Source organism: Patella vulgata, chromosome 7 (assembly GCF_932274485.2).
Source record: "Patella vulgata chromosome 7, xgPatVulg1.2, whole genome shotgun sequence".
Classification (NCBI taxonomy): Eukaryota; Metazoa; Mollusca; class Gastropoda; family Patellidae; genus Patella; species Patella vulgata.
In genome coordinates, this window is record NC_065885.2 from 489,413 (window position 1) to 515,642 (window position 26,230).

The following is a 26,230-nucleotide window of genomic DNA, read 5'->3' on the forward strand; positions in this document are numbered from 1 at the left end:
ATTAACTAGTGACCAGTCTATGGAAATTAATTAATTTATCAAAATTAATTTAGGTATTAAGATTCCGTGGGAAAAACCGTTTGACATTTCCAGTACAGTCAACTGATTCTAATGATGTTTCGTTGTTCTATACCCTAGCCCAGACCTTTATAATTGTTATCATTCGCTAGTTTCGTTTTAGCACAAGTGAGGACTATCGAATAATTTTGTTCTTCGCTATGAGAGAGAGAGAGAGAGAGAGAGAGCGAGACAGACAGACAGACGAGGCATTGACTTTCCATCAACACAATTTTTTTTATCCGAGGACCATCTTCTATTTTTATGAATAAAAAGGACCACTTTAATTTGTGTTTAATCGTATGCGGAAGATTTGATACGACATTCAAACAGATTATTGTACATTTAGTGACTATATAATCTATGTGGTGTGTCGAGTAGTATCAGTATAGATGAGGCCATCCAACTAGAGTTGAATACTGAGTTATATTTATAATAGAACGGATGTGTATTACGTCAGCTATTTAGTTGATAATACGCTTCGTTATAGATGAAATGAAAACCAGGATCTTGTAATTGTCTTTACGAAGTCATTTATCAATTTCTATTCTATGAAAATAAGTTTTATTATAACTGGATTACATCATACGAAGCTACTTTCCTTTCTATTTAGCTGTAATTGAAGTCCTTGGATTGTTAATACGTAAATAAAAAATGGTTTATGATATTTTAGTGAAGGTAAGGGTTAGCTTTCTATAATACGTTATTCTATTTCCGGGTTTAAATTATCAGAAATGGAACTAATCATATCATGGGGATATTTTATTATATAATTATAGTATAACATAGTGATTTATGGGCGGTTGTTTTGGACATAGCAAATGGCGAGATGGTGGAGGGGCTGTAACATCCGGATCCGGGGTCGTAATAGGCTTGGTGGTTAATAGGAGGGGGAAGGGGGTGTAGGCAGGATTGTCCGGAGGGGGGGGGGGGTCTTCTGTAATATCCACGGTAGTATTAGGATGTATCCCTACCCAAAGTTATATTTTATGGACAAATAAGCAATTGTTAGACCGAAGTCCTATTTATGCAGACAATATTCATACACAAATCTAAGCCAAACTTTTAGAGCCGTCTTAAGCACAGTTGTGTGTGTGTGTGTGTGTGTGTGTGTGAGAGAGAGAGAGAGAGAGAGAGAGAGAGAGAGAGAGAGAAACTAGGTCATTTCGGCAGGAAACCGGATGACCCGGGGAAAACCCACGAAGTTGGACAGGCGACCCTACTCCTTGTCACGTAGAACCGGTGAATCGAAACTACGCCAGTTCACTCAATGATAGACCTTATGATGCAACGTGCACGTGCTAACCATTCGCCTCCCTCCCCCCGGGCCTATGGTAATGTCAAGAATATGATTGCATGACAATTTCTATGGTAACGTGGGCAATGCAAAACCTTAAGGCGTTTGTATTATTGTTTGGCACTTGTGGGGGTTGGCTCCGGTGGGTTGACAAGGAAAGGCTGTTTAGTTGTTCGAAGGGAAGAACAAAAGGCCCCGTGTGCCAGATGATAGTGTCCATTTGCTCACCTTTAACAGTTGGAATTCCATGGAGGCATACGTTTCAAATGACTGAAGAGTCGATGAATAGCTGAACCCCTTTGAAATTTGATAAATAATAATGTCCACTAACTCAACAGGTGTTATTGTGTCCAACATTTAACTATTCACTTTGTACGATTTACCGTTCTTGCTATAATAGTTCAGAATTCAGTCAAATTATATTATTCTGAGCGTATATATGAGTGTTTTATTGTTTTGATGATATAGTCTTGATTGTCAATTCTCAAATATCATTGATACGATAATAAACAAAGTTTGGCTTATCCATGTATACATTAAATTATTCAGTTGCAATTGTGTTTTAATCAATTCAAAATCACAGCTCCATCCGATTTGGGGTTTGGCATGTTATGTTATTAATTAATCATATATGTAATATTTGAAGGCAAAATAAAGACCTGCAGTAGGCCGACATAGCTGTTATATAATGTATCTTTAATGTTCATTTAAAGATAATGTCAGTAGATAAATTAATGCTGAAGACGACGATGGTTTGCGGTCTGTGATAATGATTACGTGAAAGGTACACGGTATAACTATTTTGCACCAATCGACCTAATGAAGCCATGCATACACTATGCAGTGTGCTTTAAGGAACATTTTGCCAGAATATTGGCGTTTTCGCCTGTTCTTGATTGGCGATTCTTTTATGTGCACCCCAGCGTGTACCTCAGATCGACTAGACAATGTTACTTGCCAGACGCCAACCCCCTCCTTCATGCACCTGCACTGACAAGAGAATACCACACTGGGAAGCAGTGATAGAAAACGAATCTTCTACTTAATGGCCGAATCCTTTTGATTTCTGTATGGATTAATGACGATTGCTGGGATTGTCGACAGGGCGTTTTACCAATAAAATGTTGGTTGTCCCTCTGAACTGCCGAGGCGTCGCTGTGCACCAAATAGAAAACTAGAACAACTGATCATATTTTCTCTTTCGAGGAGTTCAGTAGTTAACAATTTGTGTCTAACATGGCAAACATATATAGGTTTTGTGTAGAATAGTTAATTAAAGCTGCTCTTTGGGAACATATAATTGAAATTAAAGATGGCAAAATAAAACTACATTTTATGCTAACGTTTTCACCGCGATAGCGGCTCTTCAGGCATTTATTAAACAATAATTCAATTCAATTAACAATATATGTAACATAGCAAACAAACTTGTTTTATAATATAAATCTAACATAGGGAATATTTAGTTTATGTCCAAACAGTAATGGTGATTGTAATAACGAGAGAACACCGTTATGTTGTTTTTGTTTTGTTTTGTTAGAGATACACGTAAGATAAGGCAGATCTTGTTTATGACATGATTAATTACCCGCCAAGATATACAGCCAGTAAAGATATGTGGTTTAATTAAACACGTGTTTTATATACTTTTGTAGACATTGGTAGCGTTTGAACATGTAAACCGAACAATAATTAGAAACTGTAATTCCTTGCAATGTGGAATAAAATGTGGCATAGTGAAAAATCATGATGACTTACGGCTGTTGCAAATAAAGTAAATACTCTGAAAACCAGAAATCCGTCTTATTTTTACTGAGAAACAATGCATCAACTTCCTATACTAATACAGTCTACAATATTAGAATAATATATAAAGCTGGGACGTAAATCAAATGATTACCGAACTATAAAAATAAAATGAATCAGTCTGCTGGTGCTGAAACTGATTTTCTGGGTAAGCGAAATCCTTCCATTTACATGACGCCCGAGTATAAATTTATATTATATGCTCTGCTGGAAATTACCAGAATTTAACCCGATAAGGAGGTCCCCAATTCGAATCCGGTGTTCTACGGGTAAGTTTCTCGAGTTTGTCCATCCAGGTTTCTCCCATTATTAGAGGTGCAAGCCAGAGGGCCTGGCAACGGACATTATCTAGTCATTCGGATTGGACGAAAAACGTGTGATACAGAAAAGTAGGACGGTAAACCCTGTTTCATTTTATTTGGTTAATTTATAATTTATTGTTTGGGAAACTTGAATATGAAAGTAATAATTTTGAAACAGAGTATATGTTTAGTTTGACTTTAGCCAACAAGTGCGTTAGAATAAAAAAAAACATCACAGCTAATATAAGGTATTACACAAGACAAACTCTTTCTAACAGCGATAAAGCGATATACAGTTTTTTGAGGAAACCAATCATAATTGGCATGTTTTAACCCTAGACACGTACATATCCGACACTCAGACGAGTTGATGAATAAATTTTAAGTGAACCATTAGTGACACTACAGTAAGAATATTCAGCAATACTTGAAACTATCATGTTCCTTGTTAAAATCTACATTGCTGGTATTGAAATAGCTGGCGGTGTTTTAGGTTTACTGTAAAAAAAGAGATCTTTCTCATTATCTGGTATACATCTCATTACAACACTAAAACCACTGACTCATTAAACGTATTTAAATTACAACTAGAGACTTCCCTGTTTACCGGGGGCGTTTCCATAGACCATAAAGAAATCGTGAAAAGCTCAATAGTTTTAATTCCATTGCGCTAAACCAATATGGGATTGTTATTAATATTTTTTACCAGTGTGAACTTTCCAAACAAATAAAAGGCGATATCAAGTGTTCTAGAAATTAAAGAAGCACAATATCTTGAACTATGGCAGCCTCAAATTAGTTAGTTGCCGGCAACCTCGTGATAACTTGTTAGTTTACTTGGCTTTGTGTAAATATCACAGTACGTTAGTATTTGTTAGTTATATATTATGGAAACCGATAACTACCATTCGTAATATATATTTTTCTTCCCTTCAGAACGCGAAAGTCGAAATATCGAAAAGTAGAAATTACCATAGTACACCAGTAACTACTGTTAGCTATTTGAAAATACCACATCAGCCCACGTCAGTTGTTTTTTTTTCTGCTGCTTGAAAATGTTGAACGTTGCTTAATTAAAATAGTAATTGTCTTCCATATTGTAAATCACTCATAACACAATAATTGGATTTAAGTTGTTTAGAAACTGAAACTTACATTTCGTGACATATACAAATGTGTGATGGGGCCTTAAACAATGAAAACCGGCACACTATGTATTCCGATTATCAGTTTACTATTTGGTGGGGTATATTATTTTTATTGTTGAGATGGGTTTAACTGTATAATGCTCTAATTGTCTACAGTATGATTTGTACTACTGATATATTTCAACTGTGATTGATATCAGGAAAACTAGGTTTGTTCTACCAACTATTCTCAGTCTAGATTTCATTTACTTTTGGCACGTTATAGGCTAACCACTTCCTGCATGAATGTGCACTTGTACACTCACTATACAGTATTCAAGGGGTGTGGTGACGAGCAGGACGGGTCAAGGGGTAGGGTGGTGAGCAGGACGGGTCAAGGGGTAGGGTGGCGAGCAGGACGGGTCAAGGGGTGGAGTGGCGAGCAGTACGGGTCAAGGGGTGTGGTGACGAGCAGGACGGGTCAAGGGGTGGGGTGGCGAGCAGGACGCCCCACCACTTAGAATAATTATAAAAGTGACTCTTTTTTACACACGTTCCAATAAAAGAGAATCTAATCAAAAAAAATAATACGAAAAAATCTTTCAATGAGAAGAGTAAAAACCTTCGATGTGAAAGGTAAAATGATTCAATGAGAAGGGTAAAATGATTCAATAGTATGTTTTTGTACCTTTGATTCACAGCTGCACAATCATGAACAAAAATAAATTTCAAAGATCTATTTTAATATTAAACTTGTCGAGTACTATTCTGGTTCATCTCACTGAGCTTCAATTTTACTAACTCTTCTGTATTAAAAGTAGTTTCTTATAAATACATTAGATTCAATCGTAATATAAATCCATAGCATGCAGTATGGGCTGACACGATAACATCTATGAACGACAAAAATAGATTTTGAAAGTCTCCCTGGATTTTAACTTTAATTTTTAAAATCAGATCTATTAGAATATTGATCGATACTTGACAAGATGAATCAGATAGTACCGCCAAGTTTTATAATCTTAAAGAATCACCGATGCATTCTATTCGTCAGGTTGTAGCGATATTGTGTGATTTAATCACCGGCTTGAATAACTGTCACCCCAATCCTGTAACTCATCCCAGAAAATACCCTGGTGTTAATAGAAACATCGGGAATTATATTTTATACGGCTTTATAGATGCATTCTATCAGGTTCATTTTATCTGGTCGTTCTTGCTATAATAGGTAGGTCAAAATGAATATATTCAAAATTTCATTCAAATTACTTTATTCTGAACTGAACGATGTTAACAGGTTAGCGAACCAACCTTCTACTCACTGAGTCACCGCAGCTCCCAGGTCGAGAAGAAACTTCGTGATTTGTCAAGACAGGTCATTAGTTTTCAGGCGTTTCACCTGTGGGTAGACAAGAAAAATATGCCCAGTGAAGGTTATCGTGTGTACACATTCATGTGAACCTATAAGTATTCTTGGTTGTTGTAAAGGGGCCGCCGTTCGATCCAACTGATCTCCCTCGCATTGAACAGGAAACCATGGAAATTAAATTACCAAGTATTGTGTTGACGAGGCTTTAAACCCGATTCTATTACATTCCAGAAAGAGAAAAGTGTCCACATATATTACCCTCCAGACTTGTATTTGTATTTGATTATCTTTCTTTCTTAAGACAACAATAAAAGATGGAATACAAGACATGTGCATCGATTGTTTTAGGATAGCGTGATGGGTGGTTTCACTGTGAGATAATGACCTAAAAATTCCAGAATTCACTTGCATAATATATATATCTCGTTTCTCAAACCTGTTTCACTCTCCTTTTATTTTCTGTAGCGATCGAACACACTCAGTTTTTCCGAAACCTGAATACTTTGGTCAATTGTTTTTGAGGTTTCTGAAATTTCGTCTTCGCTGACATAATTCCCTACTAATCTTGCTTTTCGGCCTTCAGCCAAAGTGTGTGAAGAAAGAACATGATCTGTTTTTGTGAAATTGGGAGATTCTGAAGTTTTATTGTTTACGTATCTAACTCATCTCGTTTCGCCGATAGTTTTTAGTGGCAGTCGTCTGAAAAACTATTAATCTGTAATATCTGTGCTTTTTGAGAAAATTGAAAACTTTTATCGGTCTTTTTTGAATATCTGAAATACATAGTGCACTTATACACACTAAAGTTTGTTGGGTACACCAATTATTTCCATCTAATCTCGTTTCAGCGATCTACATTATTCCTGGCGTAAGTATGTGATGGAAAGGTAAAGCTACAAGTTATATCATCTAGTGAAATCAAGATACCTGTGGGAATCGAGATCTTTTGAAACTAAAGTAAGTAGCGCCATTTTATTTCATTCTCTTGAAACTAAAGTAAGTAGTGTCATTCTATTTATATTCGTGCAACTTTCTTTTATTCCTCAGAGACTTGCATGTCATTCTCTATAATGTTACTCTGGCAACATGCAATATCCTACCGACCGGTACCCACAAACATTTGGGTATACCGAGAAAGATCACCAGGATTTTTCCGGCGTGGTTTCCCCTTGTCAGTGATGCAGGACAGAGGGTCTGAGAAGGATAGTTGTCTAATCCCGTGTCGGGGCGAAATAACCCTCATAAGCACACTGTATTGCGTATGCCCGTCTTTATTTGCCCAGTTGGGGTAGAACAGTAGGACGTTTCACCCCATTTCATTTTATTTTATTTGGGTATTGAATGAGTCCAGTGGTAAAGAGTCTTATTTAACACCCAGACTAAAATGAAAAATTTTTTGTTCGATTCCTGATCATTGCGCCGTGACATACTGTATCAGACAAGCGTTACAGAAATGATCGTGTTCCATTAATCTTACCTTTGAGTATCCTACCTTTACCCATTTTTAGCACGTTATTGGCAGTAATACGGTTATTCAAGGTCACTGTATTGTATTCAAAATATTCAGACGAAAATGGAATGTGCAAAATTTCAGATCTCTTTCGCTTTGGGCCATTAACTTTAGTTGTGGGCAATTTGACTACATTTTGGAATCTTGGTAATTCCGGAAAGATAAATAAACCAGATAATAAGCAATATTATTTTGTTATCTAAACTATCGTATAATCGATATCGTATAATTTATCACTGTAATCGATTTTGTGATCCTGTTGCCATTCTTATTTTGATAGACAAGTTGTTTTGTGTTTTTCACATACAGAGTCAATTAATTACTGCCTAGAAAGGGATTTTAATAACAACATAAATCGGTCTGTACGGATGTAAACGGTGGCCCGTTTTTACCGTTCGGTAAATTGATGAACTCCATCATGGGAAAATAAAAGCCAAAACGGGGCTTTTGTTAAATAGCCAGATGACAAGACACTAACCCTAACCCAAACCCTAACCCTGGCGAAACATACGTCCACGACGCAGACGGAAGTTTTGAACCCAGGGACAATCGAGATAACTCCACGTGGATAACCGAGTGTAAAAGAAAAGCACCGTACCAAGATACGCATGTTCTGGAAAGTGGGCCTTTATGTCCATATGATGTAGGTCATAGATTTACTGTACGGTAAAACGGGTTGCCTTTTATCACTGTTTAGGCCGATTTATTTAGTTATTATTATTCCCTTCTAGGCGTTAATAAAATAGGATAGGATGATTAATCAACCCATATGCAAACCCGTTCATTGGGATAGCCAAATCATATGTATATTGATGCTAAGTATATTTTATTTTGCGTGCTGGCAAGAAGAGGTTGAAATTTATGCTATGCGAGAATGTTTTGCTCGGTTGTTTAAGTAAATGCAAGATGTTAAAAATAGTCTATTTTACAAGTATCAGATCACAATAGTGAGCGGTTGGAAATCATTGCTCCAAACGTCACCATTCAAAGGCGTTTTTTTAAATTTTACCAAAAAGTATAAAACATGAAAACTTCAGAATTATTTAATCGATGGAATAAAACACATAAACCAAAAACAGAAAATGAAAAACGAAATAAAACAGACCACTGTAAATGGAGAGTTACCACTGCACACGGATCTGTCGGATACTAGGTGATTTGCTAGCCAAAAAGAACTGCACACGAAAACGTATCGCTCATATAATATTTTATTGGGACTAGATTTAAGGGTTCTAATGGTTCAAAATTAACCAGTTTTATTCACTGAAATATATCTGGAAGTTCTCCCTGAAGCCAAATCACGATTACCGCTTACGTTTGAAAAAATACGCACAGAACGTCCTTTGATGTACGTTTAGTACAAAAACAGTTGTTTCTGTGGTCCATTAACTAATGTGCAATAACTGGTTATTTATGTGAGTTCCTTAAACATGAAGTGGTATCGGGTGTTCTAGAAAGAGTAAGCATACACTGTCTCATGTACAATACCTATCTATACTATATATCTAGACTAGGTGGTATCAGGTGTTTTAGAAAAAGTAAACATACCCTGCATCTTGTAACTAATTATTTATTGATATGGAGACCTATAATATTGTAGATAGTTGTTTCATTTACTTATATTATTGTAAACGACTGATACCACGTTTTCAAATATAATTATCTTCAATTTGGCAGTGAACTTAAAGGAGCTAATCCTCTAACACAATATTTTCCATAAAATTCGAAATCAAAAACGTGAAATAATACCAATATTGGTCCATTTCAATCAATATTGGTGCTGTTATTTTGTCTTGAAAATATGGGATCCTAATATCCAATATTTAAGAATGTACTATAAATCACTTTATATATACCTTCATATTACATCAAAGTCTGTTTCTAGACGGATTTCCGTCCATTTTAAGATTTCAAAGAATAGAGCTGTACGCTCTTTATTTCTGCCAATATTTGTCTCATAGTGTCTTTTATATTCCTACCCAGAAAGATATTAAATGTTGTCGTTAAAAATTTGGGTAAAAATTGCGTTAATGAATACTTTTCAAATATAGCAAAGTTTAGAAATCTTTGAACATTAGAAATCGTATAGCATTTGAGGTTATTCTTTAAAATCCGTCTGAGAAAGTAATAAATCAAGAAATCTGAAACTTGCGGATTTTTTTTTTAAATTTCTGTATATTTGGATGAATGTATTCATCTCCAGAACATTAATTAGTTTTCTTATATAGACAATATATTGATCAACTTTTAAATTGTGTGCAATTCATCGAAACAGACAACATAACTTTATTCCTTTTAGAAATTGGATCATTTCTACAAAATCAATTTACACGCGGGCTTCCCTTTGTATTTTTGAGCCAATGGAGAAATCCGTCTTTATATGCGCAAATTTTATAGCATTCTTTGGGATTCTTGTTTGGTCAGGGTGTGTACAAACATAATGATAAGTTTCTTAAGACTTCGATCATGTTTTTTATGTCCGAGGCTAGAAATTTTTACTGGTATTTAGCCATCAATTCTCATCTAGAATAATAATAGCCCATGGTTTTACACGGCAGTGATTGATGTTATGATTATAAGTGCACGGGGGTTATTGACGTAATGATTATGTGTTTACTTGCTCTTCCACACTGATTATCCCAGTAGCCCAATCGGTCCAGAACAGTAGGACATTAAACCCCATTTCATTTCATGTCATTTTTTGATAGAGACTGGTTAGCTCGAGAACCAACCGGGGATGATAGTTCAATGAATTGCCCATTAGAGCTAAATATTTCTAGGAAACAAGTAATACCATGTGTTGCTTAGTACGACGACCGCCTTTACCTTAACAACACGTACCAAAACAGTATTAATGAAAAAGATCTGCAACGGGCACCTTAAGCCTAGCTCTAACCCGTTGCACGTGCTACTACGGGCGGTCTACTTCCGCGACATTTGCGTTTGTTCGGGACCGTAGAAGATGGCAGACTGGCCATAGACACTTTTGGTCCTGCAGATACAAACTTGTCACCCCGGTTTCTTGTGGTTGACCTGTGCGCTACCAAACCATACGACCCGTGCGTGTCAAAACACTTACGGTGGTGTGTGTGGGAAATAGCTGCTTAACGTCCGCTTACACGGTAGTGTTGTGGGCTAGGCTTTATACTTCTGAACAACACCATCATACGATCTTAAGGTTTATATAATGGTATTTTCAAGCTTCGACATCACGCACACGATTGAATTTGGAATTCAGCGGGATCAATTCCGTTATACAATAACAATGACTAAAACTGACAAAATGTCAGACGTAAGATTATTAAACCCACGTCATTTGTCAATATTATTTAATAGAAATATTCATGATCCTTGTTATTTACTCCATTAAGATGGCTTCGTCTGTCTGAATTTATTCTATTCGACATGATTTGTTTGTCATATGAAATTATTTAAACTCGTAAATATTTACAATATTCTTCGAGCATTTTTATTTGTTGTCCGTTTTAAATATATTTAAAAAGTTCACCCGGATAACGTGGTTTTGTCGTCGTTTGTTTTAGAAAGGAGATGGACTGGAATGGCGTTTAACGTTTGGAGGGGTGGGACGGGGTCTGGGATGAAGACAGTATCAAATTTGTCGTGAGGTCTGGGGATTACCCGAGAATGATAGGAATTGTTCGACTAAACATCAGCTCTGGTATCACATCTCATTTGATGAATTAATTCACATAGTTATGAACCAATAACTGGTTGACCTGGAACTGGTCGCTAACCGCTACTCATCTTCTCCATCTAATTTCCGATGACAAACAAACCATGTCGAAAATCAAGACAGACGAAGCCATCTTAAAAGATTAGATAACGATCGACATGAAAAATGGCATGCATGTTCTTTGAACAATTCTGTATCGATTTGGTGAATTAGATTTTTGAATTTCATCCAACAAGATGGTCAGTTCCTGGTCAATAGTACGATCGTAGTTGTTATGGTATAATTGTATATTTGGAATGTGTTATTTAACCTCGAAGACGTTATTTGTAATCACGATGTTTTCTAATAACATTAACCTCGAGGACGTTAGTTGTAATCACTGTGTTTTCTAATAACGTTAACCTCGACGACGTTATTTGTAATCACGATGTTTTCTAATAACATTAACCTCGACGACGTTATTTGTAATCACGATGTTTTCTAGTAACGTTAACCTCGACGACGTTATTTGTAATCACGATGTTTTCTAATAACATTAACCTCGACGACGTTATTAGTAATTACGGTGTTTTCTAGTAACGTTAACCTCGACGACGTTATTTGCAATCACAATGTTTTCTAATAACATTAACCTCGAGGACGTTATTTGTAATTACGATGTTTTTCTATTAACGTTAACCTCGACGGCGTTATTTGTAATTACGATGTTTTTTAATATCATTAACCTCGACGACGTTATTAGTAACTACGGTGTTTTCTAGTAACGTTAACCTCGACGACGTTATTTGTAATCACGATGTTTTCTAATAACGTTAACCTCGACGACGTTATTTGTAATCACAGTGTTATCTAATAACGTTAACCTCAACGACTTTAGTTGTAATCACGGTGTTATCTAGTAACGTTGACCTCGACGACGTTATTTGTAATCACGGTGTTATCTAATAACGTTAATATCGACGACGTTATTTGTAATTACGGTGTTTTCTAATAACATTAACCTCGACGACGTTGTTTGTAATCACGATGTTTTCTAATAACGTTAACCTCGACGACGTTATTTGTAATCACGATGTTTTCTAATAACGTTAACATCGACGTTTTCTAATAACATTAACCTCGATGACGTTATTTGTAATCACTGTGTTTTCTAATAACATTAACCTCGACGACGTTAATTGTAAACATGGTGTTTTCTAATAACATTAACCTCGACGACGTTAATTGTAATCACGATGTTTTCTAATAACATTAACCTCGACGACGTTAATTGTAAACATGGTGTTTTCTAATAACGTTAACCTTGACGACGTTAATTGTAAACATGGTGTTTTCTAATAACATTAACCTCGACGACGTTAATTGTAAACATGGTGTTTTCTAATAACATTAACCTCGACGACGTTAATTGTAAACATGGTGTTTTCTAATAATATTAACCTCGACGACGTTATTTGTAATCACGATGTTTTCTAATAACGTTAACATCGACGACGTTATTTGTAATCACTGTGTTTTCTAATAACATTAACCTCGACGACGTTATTTGTAAACATGGTGTTTTCTAATAACATTAACCTCGACGACGTTATTTGTAATCACGATGTTTTCTAATAACGGTAACCTCGACGACGTTTTTTGTAATGACGGTGTTTTCTAATAACGTTAATATCGACGACGTTATTTGTAATCACTGTGTTTTCTAATAACATTAACCTTGACGACGTTAATTGTAAACATGGTGTTTTCTAATAACATTAACCTCGACGAAGTTATTTGTAATCACGGTGTTTTCTAATAACCTCGAAAATGCGGTATTTATGAATAACGCTTACCTCGTAAATACCTTTGAGTCTAGTTCATTGATGACCTAACCCGAGCTCATTGAAGCTACTCTGATGATCAATAAAAAGTTACCATAACCCTAACACAAACTATAGCACTGTTGCTACAAATACCCTCTTTCTTTACACATATTTGTTTTCTTGTTGAAAACGATGTTGGCTCTTTTCTGATATGTTTGTCATCTTATATATTACAGGATACGAGTGTGAGTCATATAATCCACGTGGTACAATAACCCTGCATATAGATGACCCGTGGTCGAACGACATACTTGTAATAAAGATATATTTAAACCTATCATTACGGAAGCTCTACAGTCTGTACATCTATATGATGATAATGTGACAAGTTGAAACCTACCAATTACGGTGAATTGTCACGGAACATGCTAAGATACATCCTAACTCGGTGAACTAATGTCAGATGTATACTAGATTTTATAGAGGTGGGGGTAAAGTGGCTAGCTGTCAACATAAATATTTTTCGTACAACAATTATTAGGATTTCAGCTTCTGAGAACCAAACAATATATATTCGGCCAGCTGTCACGCGATACCAGATGTCGTAGTAGAGATGAGTGAAAATGGTTAGAATTTAATATAAATAGATTTTCTACAGCAATTATTAGAGTACCAGCTTCTAAGAGTCAAGCAATATATATTAAGAAAGACTCCTATAGATGAACCCGATTCATTTGCAACTAACATATTTTGTGAATCAAAGGCGATTGCGAGAATTCGATAGTCGAAATAACATGGACATGCCAGTTACATAAGTCTCCACTGAAAAAAACACAGGGGTCGTCCCATATCAATACTTTTTGCAACGAATTGGACACGCTGGTATTCTAGAGTTAACGGAGCGCTAGAGTTTATTTTCGGAGCCGATTTAGTCAACGAAGCAGCAAGATGTGCGGATCAAAAGATTTACTGTTTGTTAGTTTAAACTATCATTGTGTTACTAAACAAGACTTTGCATTAAATCTGTGTCTAGCTATATTAGGTATTTTTATTATTTTAATTAATTTATTAGCCGTAGTAACATTAGTGAAACATACAGACTTACAAGAACCTACCAACTATTTTATTGCTAATCTAGCTGCCGCTGATATGGCCATAGGTATATTCGTTGTGTATGATTTCTTCTACAATATTTTACAATTTAAATTCTATATAGAATGTGTTCTACGGGTTGGATTATTTATATCCGTAAATATAGCCTCCGTCTTTAATTTAACGGCTCTTACGTATGACAGATATTTAAAAATAACTAAACCCTATTTGTATATCCGAGCTTTTACCATGAGAAAAGTGAAAATAGCCGAGGCTTCTATTTGGGTTGGTTCACTTGTGTGTGGTTTGTTGCCTTTCTTTGGATGGAGCACGAGAGATATATTGGAAATCTGTAATTTTTTCGGAATAATGTCGCAGAGTTATCTTATCTTTGTCTTACTGGTGTTTACGATACCAAGTGGGGTTATTACCATGGTATATATTATATTCATAATACTAGCATCACGTCATAGAGCGGCTATGGCGTCACAGATGGCAAGTGTATCCGGGGATTCTGGAACCATAAAGGCGTGGAAATCCTTCAAAACAGCCTTTATTATTGTAGGGGCTTATTTTCTTTGTTGGGGACCAGTCGGTAAGATATGGATATTTAAACAATATTAATAATACATTCGATTAATAAACATTTTGAGCATATTAACATCGTAGCTAAATGATTAATTCAAATAGCAGTTAATATATAATTGCACAGTTATCCATAATAGTGTCTTTTGTGATGATGTCACACTATTATACCATTCAAAGAATATACGACAGATTAATTAATTTACAAATTAGCTGTTTTATATTCTATTTAAAATGACATGACATGGACGTATGCTATTGGTAGATAGACTTCACCCTGACCAATGAAATAGTATGTAACATGGAAATCACGTTTATTAGACAAATACATTAGTCATTTTGTTATGGACTATAGTGACACGGCGAATAAGGCACTAGTTCACCAACCAGGAGGTTTCGGTGTTGGCCGAGAGAGTTGCTCAGAATTTCCTAGAGAATGCAACTTGAAAGGAACAGTGGCAAGAACTTCCTCATTAGCCGAAACGATACCACTTACGATAGGGAGTATAGCAAAGATCTTACTTTAAACCCGTATTTTGTATCTGTTCAACCTCTTGGGTCACTATGGCTAAGTGCGTAAGACGCTGGCTAGATAGTCTGAAAGTCGCGGTTTCGATCTCGGTGTTGGCCGAGAAATGTAATTCATCGAGATTTTCCAGCGTGGTTTCCCCTTGTCAGTGGTGCAGGATTGGGGGTCTGACAAGGACAGCTGTCTAGTCATTCGAATGAGACAAAAACTGAGGTCCCGTGTACACATTGGCGTGCACGTAAAAGATCCCTTGACAGTTGGAATTCGATATAAGAGTAGGCGATAGTGCCGCTGTCCGGGCAATATTTCCCTCATAGCACATTGTATGGCGGATGCCCATCTTCGTTAGCCCAGTTCGGAGCAGAACAGTAGGACGTTAAACCCCATTTCTTTTCATTTCCACTAATGGCATGTATTCCTTGATGAACATAATATTTGTCAAATTGTAAAATGTATTTTCTTTTTCAGGGACGTTCACCTTAATTGTCGTAATTTCAGACGTAGAAGAGACGATGACGGTCTCGCCAAACGTAATATTTACATATTTATTAGGGTTCGGTGTATTAAATAGTATTCTAAATCCTATTATTTATGCTACTAAAATTAGCGTCTTCAGGCGAAAATTATCCAACCTATTCTGTATTAGACGTCTTCAACAGTTCAAGAGGGCCTCGTTTAGATCTATATCCAGTGTGTTCAGGAATTCAGTGGCTTCCAATACAGATAATCCTGTTGACCAATCATATGGCTCGACATTAATCAGGGTGGACGAAACTTCCAACCAATCACAGCCATTACAAGATGAATCTGTTAAACCTACAGAACATACTGTAGAAGTGGAAAAAGTCCCGGATGATGACGTGAATGTCTCAGATACAGTATTGTGATTGATTTTAAAATCTAAATAATGGAAATGATTTTACTTTACATTTCTATGGTAGTGAACAAGTGTGGGTATTTCGCCGCGGTGATGGGGTTAACACTGGCACTATCTGGAATGCTAATTGGTCAATGATCAAGTCGCGTGCATCTCCACCATCTATATTGGTAGAACTGTTAAATAATATACTATTCAAAAAAAGTAGGGGATATTTGATTTTTAAGTGTTATTAAAGTCACCTAATGAAACTGACGAAGAAACAAATGACAAAATGAAATGAAGTTCACATTCATCGATTTATTCCAAATGATCGTTAGACTAAGTAAGGCACAGACTGACCATTATAAGGGTAAAATGATACCCGGGGTCAAACAGCAAAGTTACCACAGCATCACAACCAAGTCAGTAACGGGTAAATCCTCCTCTGTTTGCCAAACAAGCATTGATCCGACGTGGCATACTCCTAATGAGACGTCTAAGGTCACTTTGGTCCAGATTGTCCCATTCCTGTTGCAACGCAGCAGCAAGTTCTTGGACATTGGCAGGACGTTGTTGACGTTGACGACGTTGACGTAACCTCTGTCCAAGCATGTCCCAGACATGCTCGATGGGGGAGAGGTCGGGACTCAGTGCTGGCCAAGGTAATGTGGTGATGTTCTGTTGTTGGAGGTAACCTGTAACGATCCTGGCCCTGTGACATCTTGCGTTGTCATCCTGGAAGATGAAACGGCGGCCATGACGTCGTGCGAACGGCACAACATGGACTGCCAAGATGTTGTCCCGGTAGTACTGGCCTGTAACACGCCCTGCAACAACATGTAAAGCCGTTCTTCCAGCAACAGTGGTGCCTCCCCACACCATAACAGAACCACCCCCAAATCGATCATGTCTGATGACGTTAACGTCTTGGAAGCGCTCGTTTCGACGACGCCACACCCTCCTACGTCTGTCCAAAAAATCAACAGTGAACCTTGACTCATCTGAAAACATCACATTGCTCCAGCGTCGATTATCCCAGTGTTGACGATCCCTACACCAACGACGTCTTGCCTGAATGTGATGATCTCTCAAACAAGGGATCACGCGAGGACGTCGGGCGCGAAGGTGACCCCTATGCAGTCGATTCCGAATCGTCTGGCCACTCACTCTCACACCAGTGTCTGTTTGAAGACGAGCGCTGATCTGATTTGCTGTGATGACACGATTTCTCAAGGCCAAGTTACGGATAAATCGATCCTGGGCTTGAGTTGTCGCCCTTGGTCGACCTGAGCGTGGTCTGTCCTGTACAGATTGTGTATCACGGTATCTGGACCATAGCCTGCTTATGACAGACTGAGAAACATTCATCGTCCGCGCCACAACCGCCTGTGTTGTGCCGATCTGTAGCATGCCAAGGGCACGTAACCTTTCATTTTGGGTAAGCCGACGCATATCAAAATTTGTTTTCTGGTCACTAAAACAATTAAACTGATGTTTCCACCCTGGAATTCAATGCCACAATGACTGTAACATTCAAAGTCAGAGTCGTGCAAATCTTGGGTTGGACCCCCATGATGATCCCAAGCATCACCTGCATTCCATGCGGTAGCTATTGGTGCGTTTGGGCGTCACATGTAACTGGAAATGTTTCTTCTGTTAGGTTCTATAGTGACTTTTTTCGTAGTCATTTGCATATTTTAGTATTATGCCCCCAAAATCAAATATCCCCTACTTTTTTTGAATAGTATATAAACTTACCTCTATTAAAATCTCTAATCGTTATTTCAGGAACAAAAGTACGCTCAAATTTACTCACACTGATTACTTCATTAAGAAATAAAACCAAAATATCAACGATCAACTTGTTCCCGACATATAGGTGGTGCTGACCTCCTCATGTCCAGGGCAGGGTTAACTATGATGTCGGCTTTAATATGATACCAAATTTAATATATTTAATTTAAAATTTGTTTAATGTTTTTGTCTTTTCTTACTGTGATCTGTTTTGTCGCAGTTAATAATGACGTGTTATGTTATATAAAGTTAATTATTTTGATGTTTTCGTTAAGAGTGACAGTTTATTTGTAAACCGGGGGCTGTTTCACGAAACTTTAACTAAGATAAAATCCAAATTTTAGTAATTTGATTGGATAATATTAGATTGATTTTAGTGCTTAGCCAATTAAAATTGAAGTATCTACTAAAATTTGGATTTAATCTTTAGTTAAAATTCCCAGAAACAGGGCCCAGTATAAGAAAATCCTAATGTGATTTAGTGTACATATTAGATTACATTTTGTTAATCTGAGTACGAGGAAAGCCCGGTGTGATTTAGTATACTTGTTACTTTACTTTGTTAAATTTAATGATGAATTCCTGGTGTAGTTTCGTTATTTGTTTACTTGTTAGATACATTATGTAAGAGCTAATTCTACCTGTTTCAGCAGGTCTTTATTTTAACTTTAAATGTTATATGAACTATTATTTAGACATTTATTCACATAAATTTAACTAATCCATTTAAATAGCAGAGATTTAAATGGATTAGAACGCCAGCGAGATTTAAAAATTTAACTATAAAATGGATAAGTGAGGTTTAATCTCGTTTCTAGTAGCGTTCCTACGATAATAAACAATCATTGCTACTTCTTCCAACACTTATAACTTCGCTCAAAATAAAGTTATTTGAATGAAACTTTCAATAAATTCATTTTAATTATCTTTTTCTGAACTATTATAGCAGGAACGACCAGCTACTAATCTACATCATACATAATGTATCTTTAACATTAGTGCCAAGATATACCAGTACCAATTAATGTACAGTGTGTTAATTTGATGATTTCTGTAATAATACACATGTACAGTAAAATATATTTGACTTAAAGATCTGCAATATTATAATTATTATTTATTGTTTGTAAAGTACACAAATATTGTAACACAAACCACATAATATAAAATTCTTCTTTTGTATAGAATTATTTGTAATCTGTAAACTATGATTTCATTCACCTATACAGGTAATTTATATTGTTGTTAGCCCCGACATCTAAATGTCATTCAACAACTGTATCCATATAGGTAGTAAAATGAAATGGGGTTTAACGTCGTATCTAATAAACAAAACACAGATTTTATGGGATACAATCCCTAGTTTATTCTAAAAGCACAACGTTTCGACAAGTATCCTCTTATCATTACGATAACGATAAGAGGATACTTGTCGAAACGTCGTGCTTTTAGAATAAACTAGTGATTGTACCCCATAAAAACTGTGTTCTGTTGATGTGTTCCCCGATCGCTAAATGCCACTAAAAGATTATGAAGCTGGACATGCATCAAGCAGTGTACTACCAAGGTAAATATTACTCTGAAAGCTGCGCTACGGTCTGTAAGTAGATCTTTAACGTGATGTCCACGGTATCGGTTAGTATACATACACATGGTTGATGGTTTAACAAGTGCAGCACAGACAAGGGTTGGAGGGTGGGGTGGGGAATTTTCTCTGCCAAAATCCGCGATGGAACCAGAGGCCTCTCTGGAACTAATTTCAGTTTATTGGATGCTGAAACATGAAAACATTTCTATAAATTTGACCTTGGCTCACAGCTGGATAAATCTCACCTTGCAGGAGAACAATATTTGGTCCCATCTTCCGCGCTACACGAGCAGCCTTTTGGGAGGACTGTGAAGATACCCTATAAAATGTTCCCTAATAAAATCATCTCAATCGTAAGAACATGAACAATCGAGCTCCAACCAATCTCAGAAACCGGCATCAAGGGATGCGAAGATCAACAAACAATATTTTTGTTTGCCTCACATTTATTTCACTACAGATAAATTATCTAGACACGCAGGTCTGTGACGGAACTAAATTCTGTGTCACTCGGTTTTAATTCTGTCAATTCTTGTTTCACTGTCAAACATCGCCTAAACACAAAGTAAAAGTTTTAAGCCAGTGGCCCTACCCCCTTGTCGCACGCAGTCAAACCCACGCTTGTCCAGATGCTTGACATATGAATCAACTAGTAATATTCGGGAATTTATATTAATCAGGATGTGACCCCACGGCAACACTGACGCTAAGTTCTTGATTTTTGCTGTTGCTCCATGTTCCTGAAGCAACGACTGTGAGTTTTACATCATCTAAACCAACGACTGTTAGTTTTACAACATCTGAAGCAACGACTGTTAGTTTTACAACATCTAAACCAACGACTGCTAGTTTTACAACATCTGAAGCAACAACTGCGAGTTTTACAACATCTAGACGTTGCTAGATTACTTCATAATTCCCCAACGTTATCTACAGACACTTGAACAGTAGAGTCCAATCAGAGGTTGTGACATAGTGACCTCCACTGAAACCTTGACATTGAACGAACCTTCAACTTTGCAACTCGATTATCACAGGTAGACATTTTTGCTTGAAAGCGCGCGACTTGCTATTCGCGATGATCGGGGAATCTGATGGGCTCACAAGCTGGGTTTGTACCCAATCGAAATTAGTGCCGAAATATGCAGGGTATTACGTGAAAGCCTTGATAAGATGTACGTAGTTAAAGCGAGATCAAGCCTTCTATTGAAGATGCTGTTGCTCAAGACTGCAGTTCACTTATGAAATGATCTCTATATCTCCCGCCATGTCAACAGTCGATCGGTATTATAAATATATTTAATTTATGACATTTTATCAGCGGTTTAGCTCGGGGCTTTTTACAGATTAAAAACTTAATGTCCAATTAACGTTTGATACAGTCTAAATATTGATGATAAAATAAAGTAAAATAAACCCATAAAAAACAAACGACTTCTATTTATATAAATTAATGTGTCTGTATCACGTGACTATGCAATACATGAATATCATGCCAGGTTGATTTGCTTTCTTGCTTATATATCGTCTAGTCTATGGACAGTTTGAAATGAAATACAGGCCCCCACCCCCCTGCTGAAAAATATCAGAGTGCCCTTTCCATTGGACGCAATACGAAGCCAACGACCAACGTTCCCATATCAGTATTGGCGAGACGCCCAACCATTGTCTCTTGGGTTTATGGGCGCCTCACCAATCATGTCGCTATATATGAAGCACCCCCAAATGGCGAGGCTCCTCATAATGAATCACATGATTAACATCATCTGTGGGTTGCCTTATCCCTGGGGCGCCCATAATGACATGATTGGTGGAAGCCTCATAAATGACAATATATGATTGTCGGACGGCACATAATTCACAATGCCGAGTAGGATTGGTTGGGCGCCCACGACTTGATAAATTGGGCGCCCAAAACGGCATGCTTGGTGGGGTGCCTCATGCCGCAGGGCGCCCATAATGCCGAGATTGTTTTTTTTTTCGCCCATGCCCGGACCACGGGCGCCCAACCAAGAAACCGACCGCATACCGACGCCGGAAGAAATCTAAGAAAGCCAACCGGAGATTGCAGGAAATTTTCCAGGTCAAATTCACGAAGGGGATGGGATTGATTCAAGCCCACACCAGGCGTGATAAACTTCAAAATTCATACAAGTTGTAAACTAAACCGATTTCGAACTTTTCGTTTTTCTCATAATTTATATATGCACACTAAAGTCGTATATCATTTTCATAATTCCTCTCCTCAGGTGCAAATCCTATTTTCCAAAATTTTCTGGGGGGGGGGGGGGACCTAAGACCTTTCTCCGAAGGAATGCGCATTCACGGTGTCGTTCGCCGTGGACCGTCAACAGTAGGTACATCGACGCCCACAGAAGCAGCCCCCCCCCCCCAACATTTTGGGCCAGCTACAGGCCTGACATATATTGTAAGACTTTTTATGCAGAGATTACACGTTTAACCATAGAATACTAATGGGAATGGTCCACTTTGTGATGATGAAGGCCGGTCTTTGACACCAAGGATCGCGACAACAAACAAAATGTCTAGAATAAATTTCTGTTATGTTTGGCTGTTTTGCGTGTAAAAACGAAATCGGGTTATCATTTCATTGCTTGTCCCAAAACAAGGACAAACTTTTACAAATCAGTGGGCGTTCCCGTTAGTTTTCTGATTCTTTGGTATGGCAGTAGCTACACAAAATATTGTTCTTGCAATCGGGTGACCATTCTGGTTTCATTCCATGTTTTGTCGGCGATATCATCCTAGGTAGAAGTTAGAGTTAACTCTACAAGTACGTCGAAAACATCCTACAGTGTCCTCTTATTTGTCCTATAATCTAAAAAAAAATAGATTATTTTAAGAACCATAAAAAAATTGTATTTTAAACTAATATAGTTTCGGGGCTTTAGAGTGGAGATGTACAAGAAGCAAAATGTGTCCACAATCCTTTAAATTTTGTTAGGTCTACAGGTGGCGGAACTGTTACTACGTAGAATAGGGGGGGGGGGTGTAGCACCATGGGCCTTTCTGTCTGACGTGGAAAGCGGGGATACCAAAACCCGGTCGCAACATCCTACATACGACCCATGCATCTTTTCTTACCACATATCTTAGTAGCCTTGTGATCGACTAGAGTTTGTCTCTAGCTGTCTTTACTTCTGATTCACGTTGTGTATTTACTTCTTACTCTTTTCGTAAGACGTTTGTCTTCTCAGTTGTTATAACAATTCAACTGTTCGTTTTTACATTTTATATATCAAGCTGGATACATATAAGCATAGTATAAATTATAATACTAAAGTCAATCTCAAACCCTAGTCAGCCAGACTCGATATGGGCGAGTCTGCTGATAGAAATGGTTACATCTTTTTCCTTCCAGAATCTGTCTGTTGTCTAACGAATTCTCACAAGTATGATAGTTTTGTAGCTGTGGGTTTTGGACGTTTAATTATCTAATTGGTCAAATATCATGTAAATATGTATAGAGATTGGTCAAACAAGCCAAATGATGCAATCGTAATTTTCCGTCACATGTTTTTCGACACAATCTATCCTTGAACTCAGACCCTATTTCCTATTATTCTCACGCTATTACATAAACAATTAATTTGCGTTTTAAATAAACTCATACCATAGCTAATATACTGACAATAGAGAATAATTTGTAAAGATAAAAATGTTGTTTAAACCATCGTATTCCTCTATTCCTTGTCTATAAATTTAAAACAATGTCGCAACGACGATATTGCTACAAGGCTAGTTAGAGGTAAATATCAACTGGTGATATCCCTGGTGGAATCCGGGCTTAGGAATTTAGTTAATGATTATAACGAATATGATGAGTGGATGATTAATTTCGTTTTTTATTTCTTTTGTCACGCAACAACCCTATTGAAGTAGCTAACAGTGGCTATCAAGACGTAGTTACTGGTTGGAAGGGCTCCCATTCCGGGACACCAAAACATGGGTCCGCCACTGCCTTTAGGTCCGTGATTCAATCTCAGAAATTGTGTTTCAGGGTTTGAATAACCGGAGTATTATTAACTTATTGTGCTTCATTCTCAACTTATTACCAAAAAAAAAAAAATATTTCCAGCAAATTTTAACGAAGGAAATAAATACACGAAAAATCAATAACAAAGTGGACTATCCTAGAAACAAATGTCAATAACATCCTGAAATTCTGAAATATAGAGATGTTTAAATAACCCATTATAGAATGACATAAAAGGTCGGTTGCCATACAACGAAACATACATTCACACAGCGTATGCAATAAAACAAAAAAATAATTATATATAATCGACATATTATATATTATATATAACTGCCAATACGATAATCTGGCCGGCAAGAAATGGTCTCTTTAAATTAACTTTAGTTCTGTCGATGTAAATGACTTGAGTCTGTGGTTTATTTATCTCATTCATTAGGAGAGACATTTACTTCATTTAAGCCGACAGTGTGCGTGTGAAAGCTCATCAGATTTCGCTACAGTACAATATTCAAATTTAAGAGACTTGATAATTCCGATAGCTCTAGAAAAGACAGGACAGCCTTGCAGGACGCTGTAAGAGCGTCCAGCACCCTCCCCGCCCTCTCTCTCTTTCTCTCTCACTCTCTCTAATTGGCCATGAAAGATAATTTTGACATCTATAAGAAAACAGACAAGGTCTGTAATAATATTTATATAAAAGATTACTCGCCGATATGAAGGATTTAAACATTAATTTATGGCACAAATTACACGGTTATATTCATCAACAGAACAGTTATATACATTTCCTATCCAGACATCATCGCTAATAGCATTCATTTGAAAGGTAATCATAGTCGCCACCCACTTAGTCTTAAAGTGCTTTGATTCACAATCTTATAAAACTATTTAAAATCAAGGACGGGAATTGTGATTGCAGTTAATGTTACACACTGATAGGTAAGACGGCTACAAGTGGAAATCGCAATTAATCGTAGAAGAGTCCAGCCGCAAGACCTAGGTGATATTGGGTAGACGCACGGACGACTTCGCTTGTAAGATCATTCCGCGTGTCAAATCATAATGACCTAAAATCATGGAAAAGGCAAACCTTGCCGAGATTTGGGTATATATGCTTAATATTGGCTGACATATTACAATTTATAATTGGCTCATAAAGCATGACCTATTACATTTTGGCGATTGAAGATACAATGTCCGACGTCACTATTATGATATACTTTTAGTTAAGGTAGTAATTGACCAATGTCCGAATTGATATCTCACTAATCTTTCAAGTCTTTTAACTGTTTGGGTTTAAACTTAATGTAACGATATATATTACGTAATTATAGTTGACACGCGATCTTGGTATGTCGATATCTTCTTCTGTATTTAAACATCTGTTTCCTATAAATTTACAATTTAACATCTCTGATCAAATATTATTATATAATTATTTTAATCCTAAGCTTGTATATATGTTCTATATTCTACTGTAACTTTAGTCCGGTGACCGACTCGCCCTAGCGATACATATCTCGTTATTGTGACCGTTAGCCACTCTTGGACACTCGTTTATCAAAGTACAATTTTAACTATTTATCTGAGTTTTTGTCGTTAGTGTTGGAATAAGCTACAACCCCCAGAAAACAGCACTTCGGCAATTCCAATGACTATGTCGGTCTTCACTAGTCAGGTTGGTGTAGAACAGTACGACGTTAAACCGCATTTCTATTTTATAAAAATAAATTAATTCAAGTAAATTGATCTGACATTGTATCACTGTTGTTCTAATGTCACGGGTCTAATCTTCAGTTTACACACAGCACAAGTTTTAAATCATGTATATGCATAATTCGCAAAATAGCAATATAACTAAACACCACATAAATTGGACTCACAGACAACAATGGGGAATCTGATATAAATAAACCATTAATTCTTCTATATGTCCATTTACGTTTCGCCAAAACCACTAAGCCTACTCAAAGCGTATCAAAAACGATCTATACAAAAGTTCTTTGGCTCTCATTTTTTTTAAAATTTTGTAATGAATTTTCAAAAGATGTTTCATGTTGGATTTGAAGATAGACAAAACGAAGTTAAACTGGGACTGAATTCCATCTTTCCCCAGCAGCAACAGCAAACGCTCTTTGTCCAAAAGTTGCAAGTTTTAACTTTGGTATAACTAGCAGATTGGGAATGATGTTGATGAGTTAGTTGTATCGCAGACAAATGATGGGAATGATTGAACGCGATGTCATTTGTAGTATACTGCTCAACTACATCACAGGGATCACCAGGAGCTTGTCCATTCACACACCATTGTGTTAACCAGGAGCTTGTACATTCACACACCAATGTGTTAGCAAAGTACTTTAATGTCTATCCGAGCACTGACTGGGCTAATTAAGACGGGCATATGCCATTCAGTGTGCTATGAGGGAAATTTTGCCCGGGCAGCGGCACTATCGCCTACTCTTATATCGAATTCCAACTGCCAGGGGATCTTTTCCGTGCATTCCAATATATACACGGGACCTCGGTTTTTCGTATCATCCGAAGGACTAGACAGCTGTCCTTGTCAGGCCCTCCGTCCTGCATCACTGACAAGGGGAAACCACGCCGGAAAATCTGGATGGACTTTCTTGGCCAATGCAGGGATCGAACACCCGACCTCCAGGCTACGAGCTGTTGCTGTGTGATTTGTATTCGCGGAAGGTTTTTAGTTGCTTAATCGATTTTGCGGAAGACCATCGAGACATCTATTACAGATTATCAATACAAGATATATCTTTAGGACTAAGAGTACCTGGTGAAACCCTATTCCTTAT

At 37.0% G+C, this 26,230-nt stretch overlaps 2 protein-coding genes across 2 annotated transcripts in view; one reads left to right on the plus strand and one right to left on the minus strand.

Annotated features, from left to right (window-relative positions):
- Window positions 1-26,230, minus strand: part of LOC126827736 (coiled-coil domain-containing protein 115) — a 319,045-nt gene that overhangs the window by 287,263 nt on the left and 5,552 nt on the right. The window lies entirely within an intron of this gene.
- LOC126827837 (adenosine receptor A3) lies at window positions 566-19,005 on the plus strand. Its single transcript, XM_050557402.2, has 4 exons — window positions 566-735; window positions 6,807-6,915; window positions 13,204-14,654; window positions 15,642-19,005. The coding sequence occupies exons 3-4, from the start codon at window positions 13,916-13,918 to the stop codon at window positions 16,058-16,060; spliced, it is 1,158 nt and encodes a 385-aa protein (XP_050413359.1). The 5' UTR covers window positions 566-735; window positions 6,807-6,915; window positions 13,204-13,915; the 3' UTR covers window positions 16,061-19,005.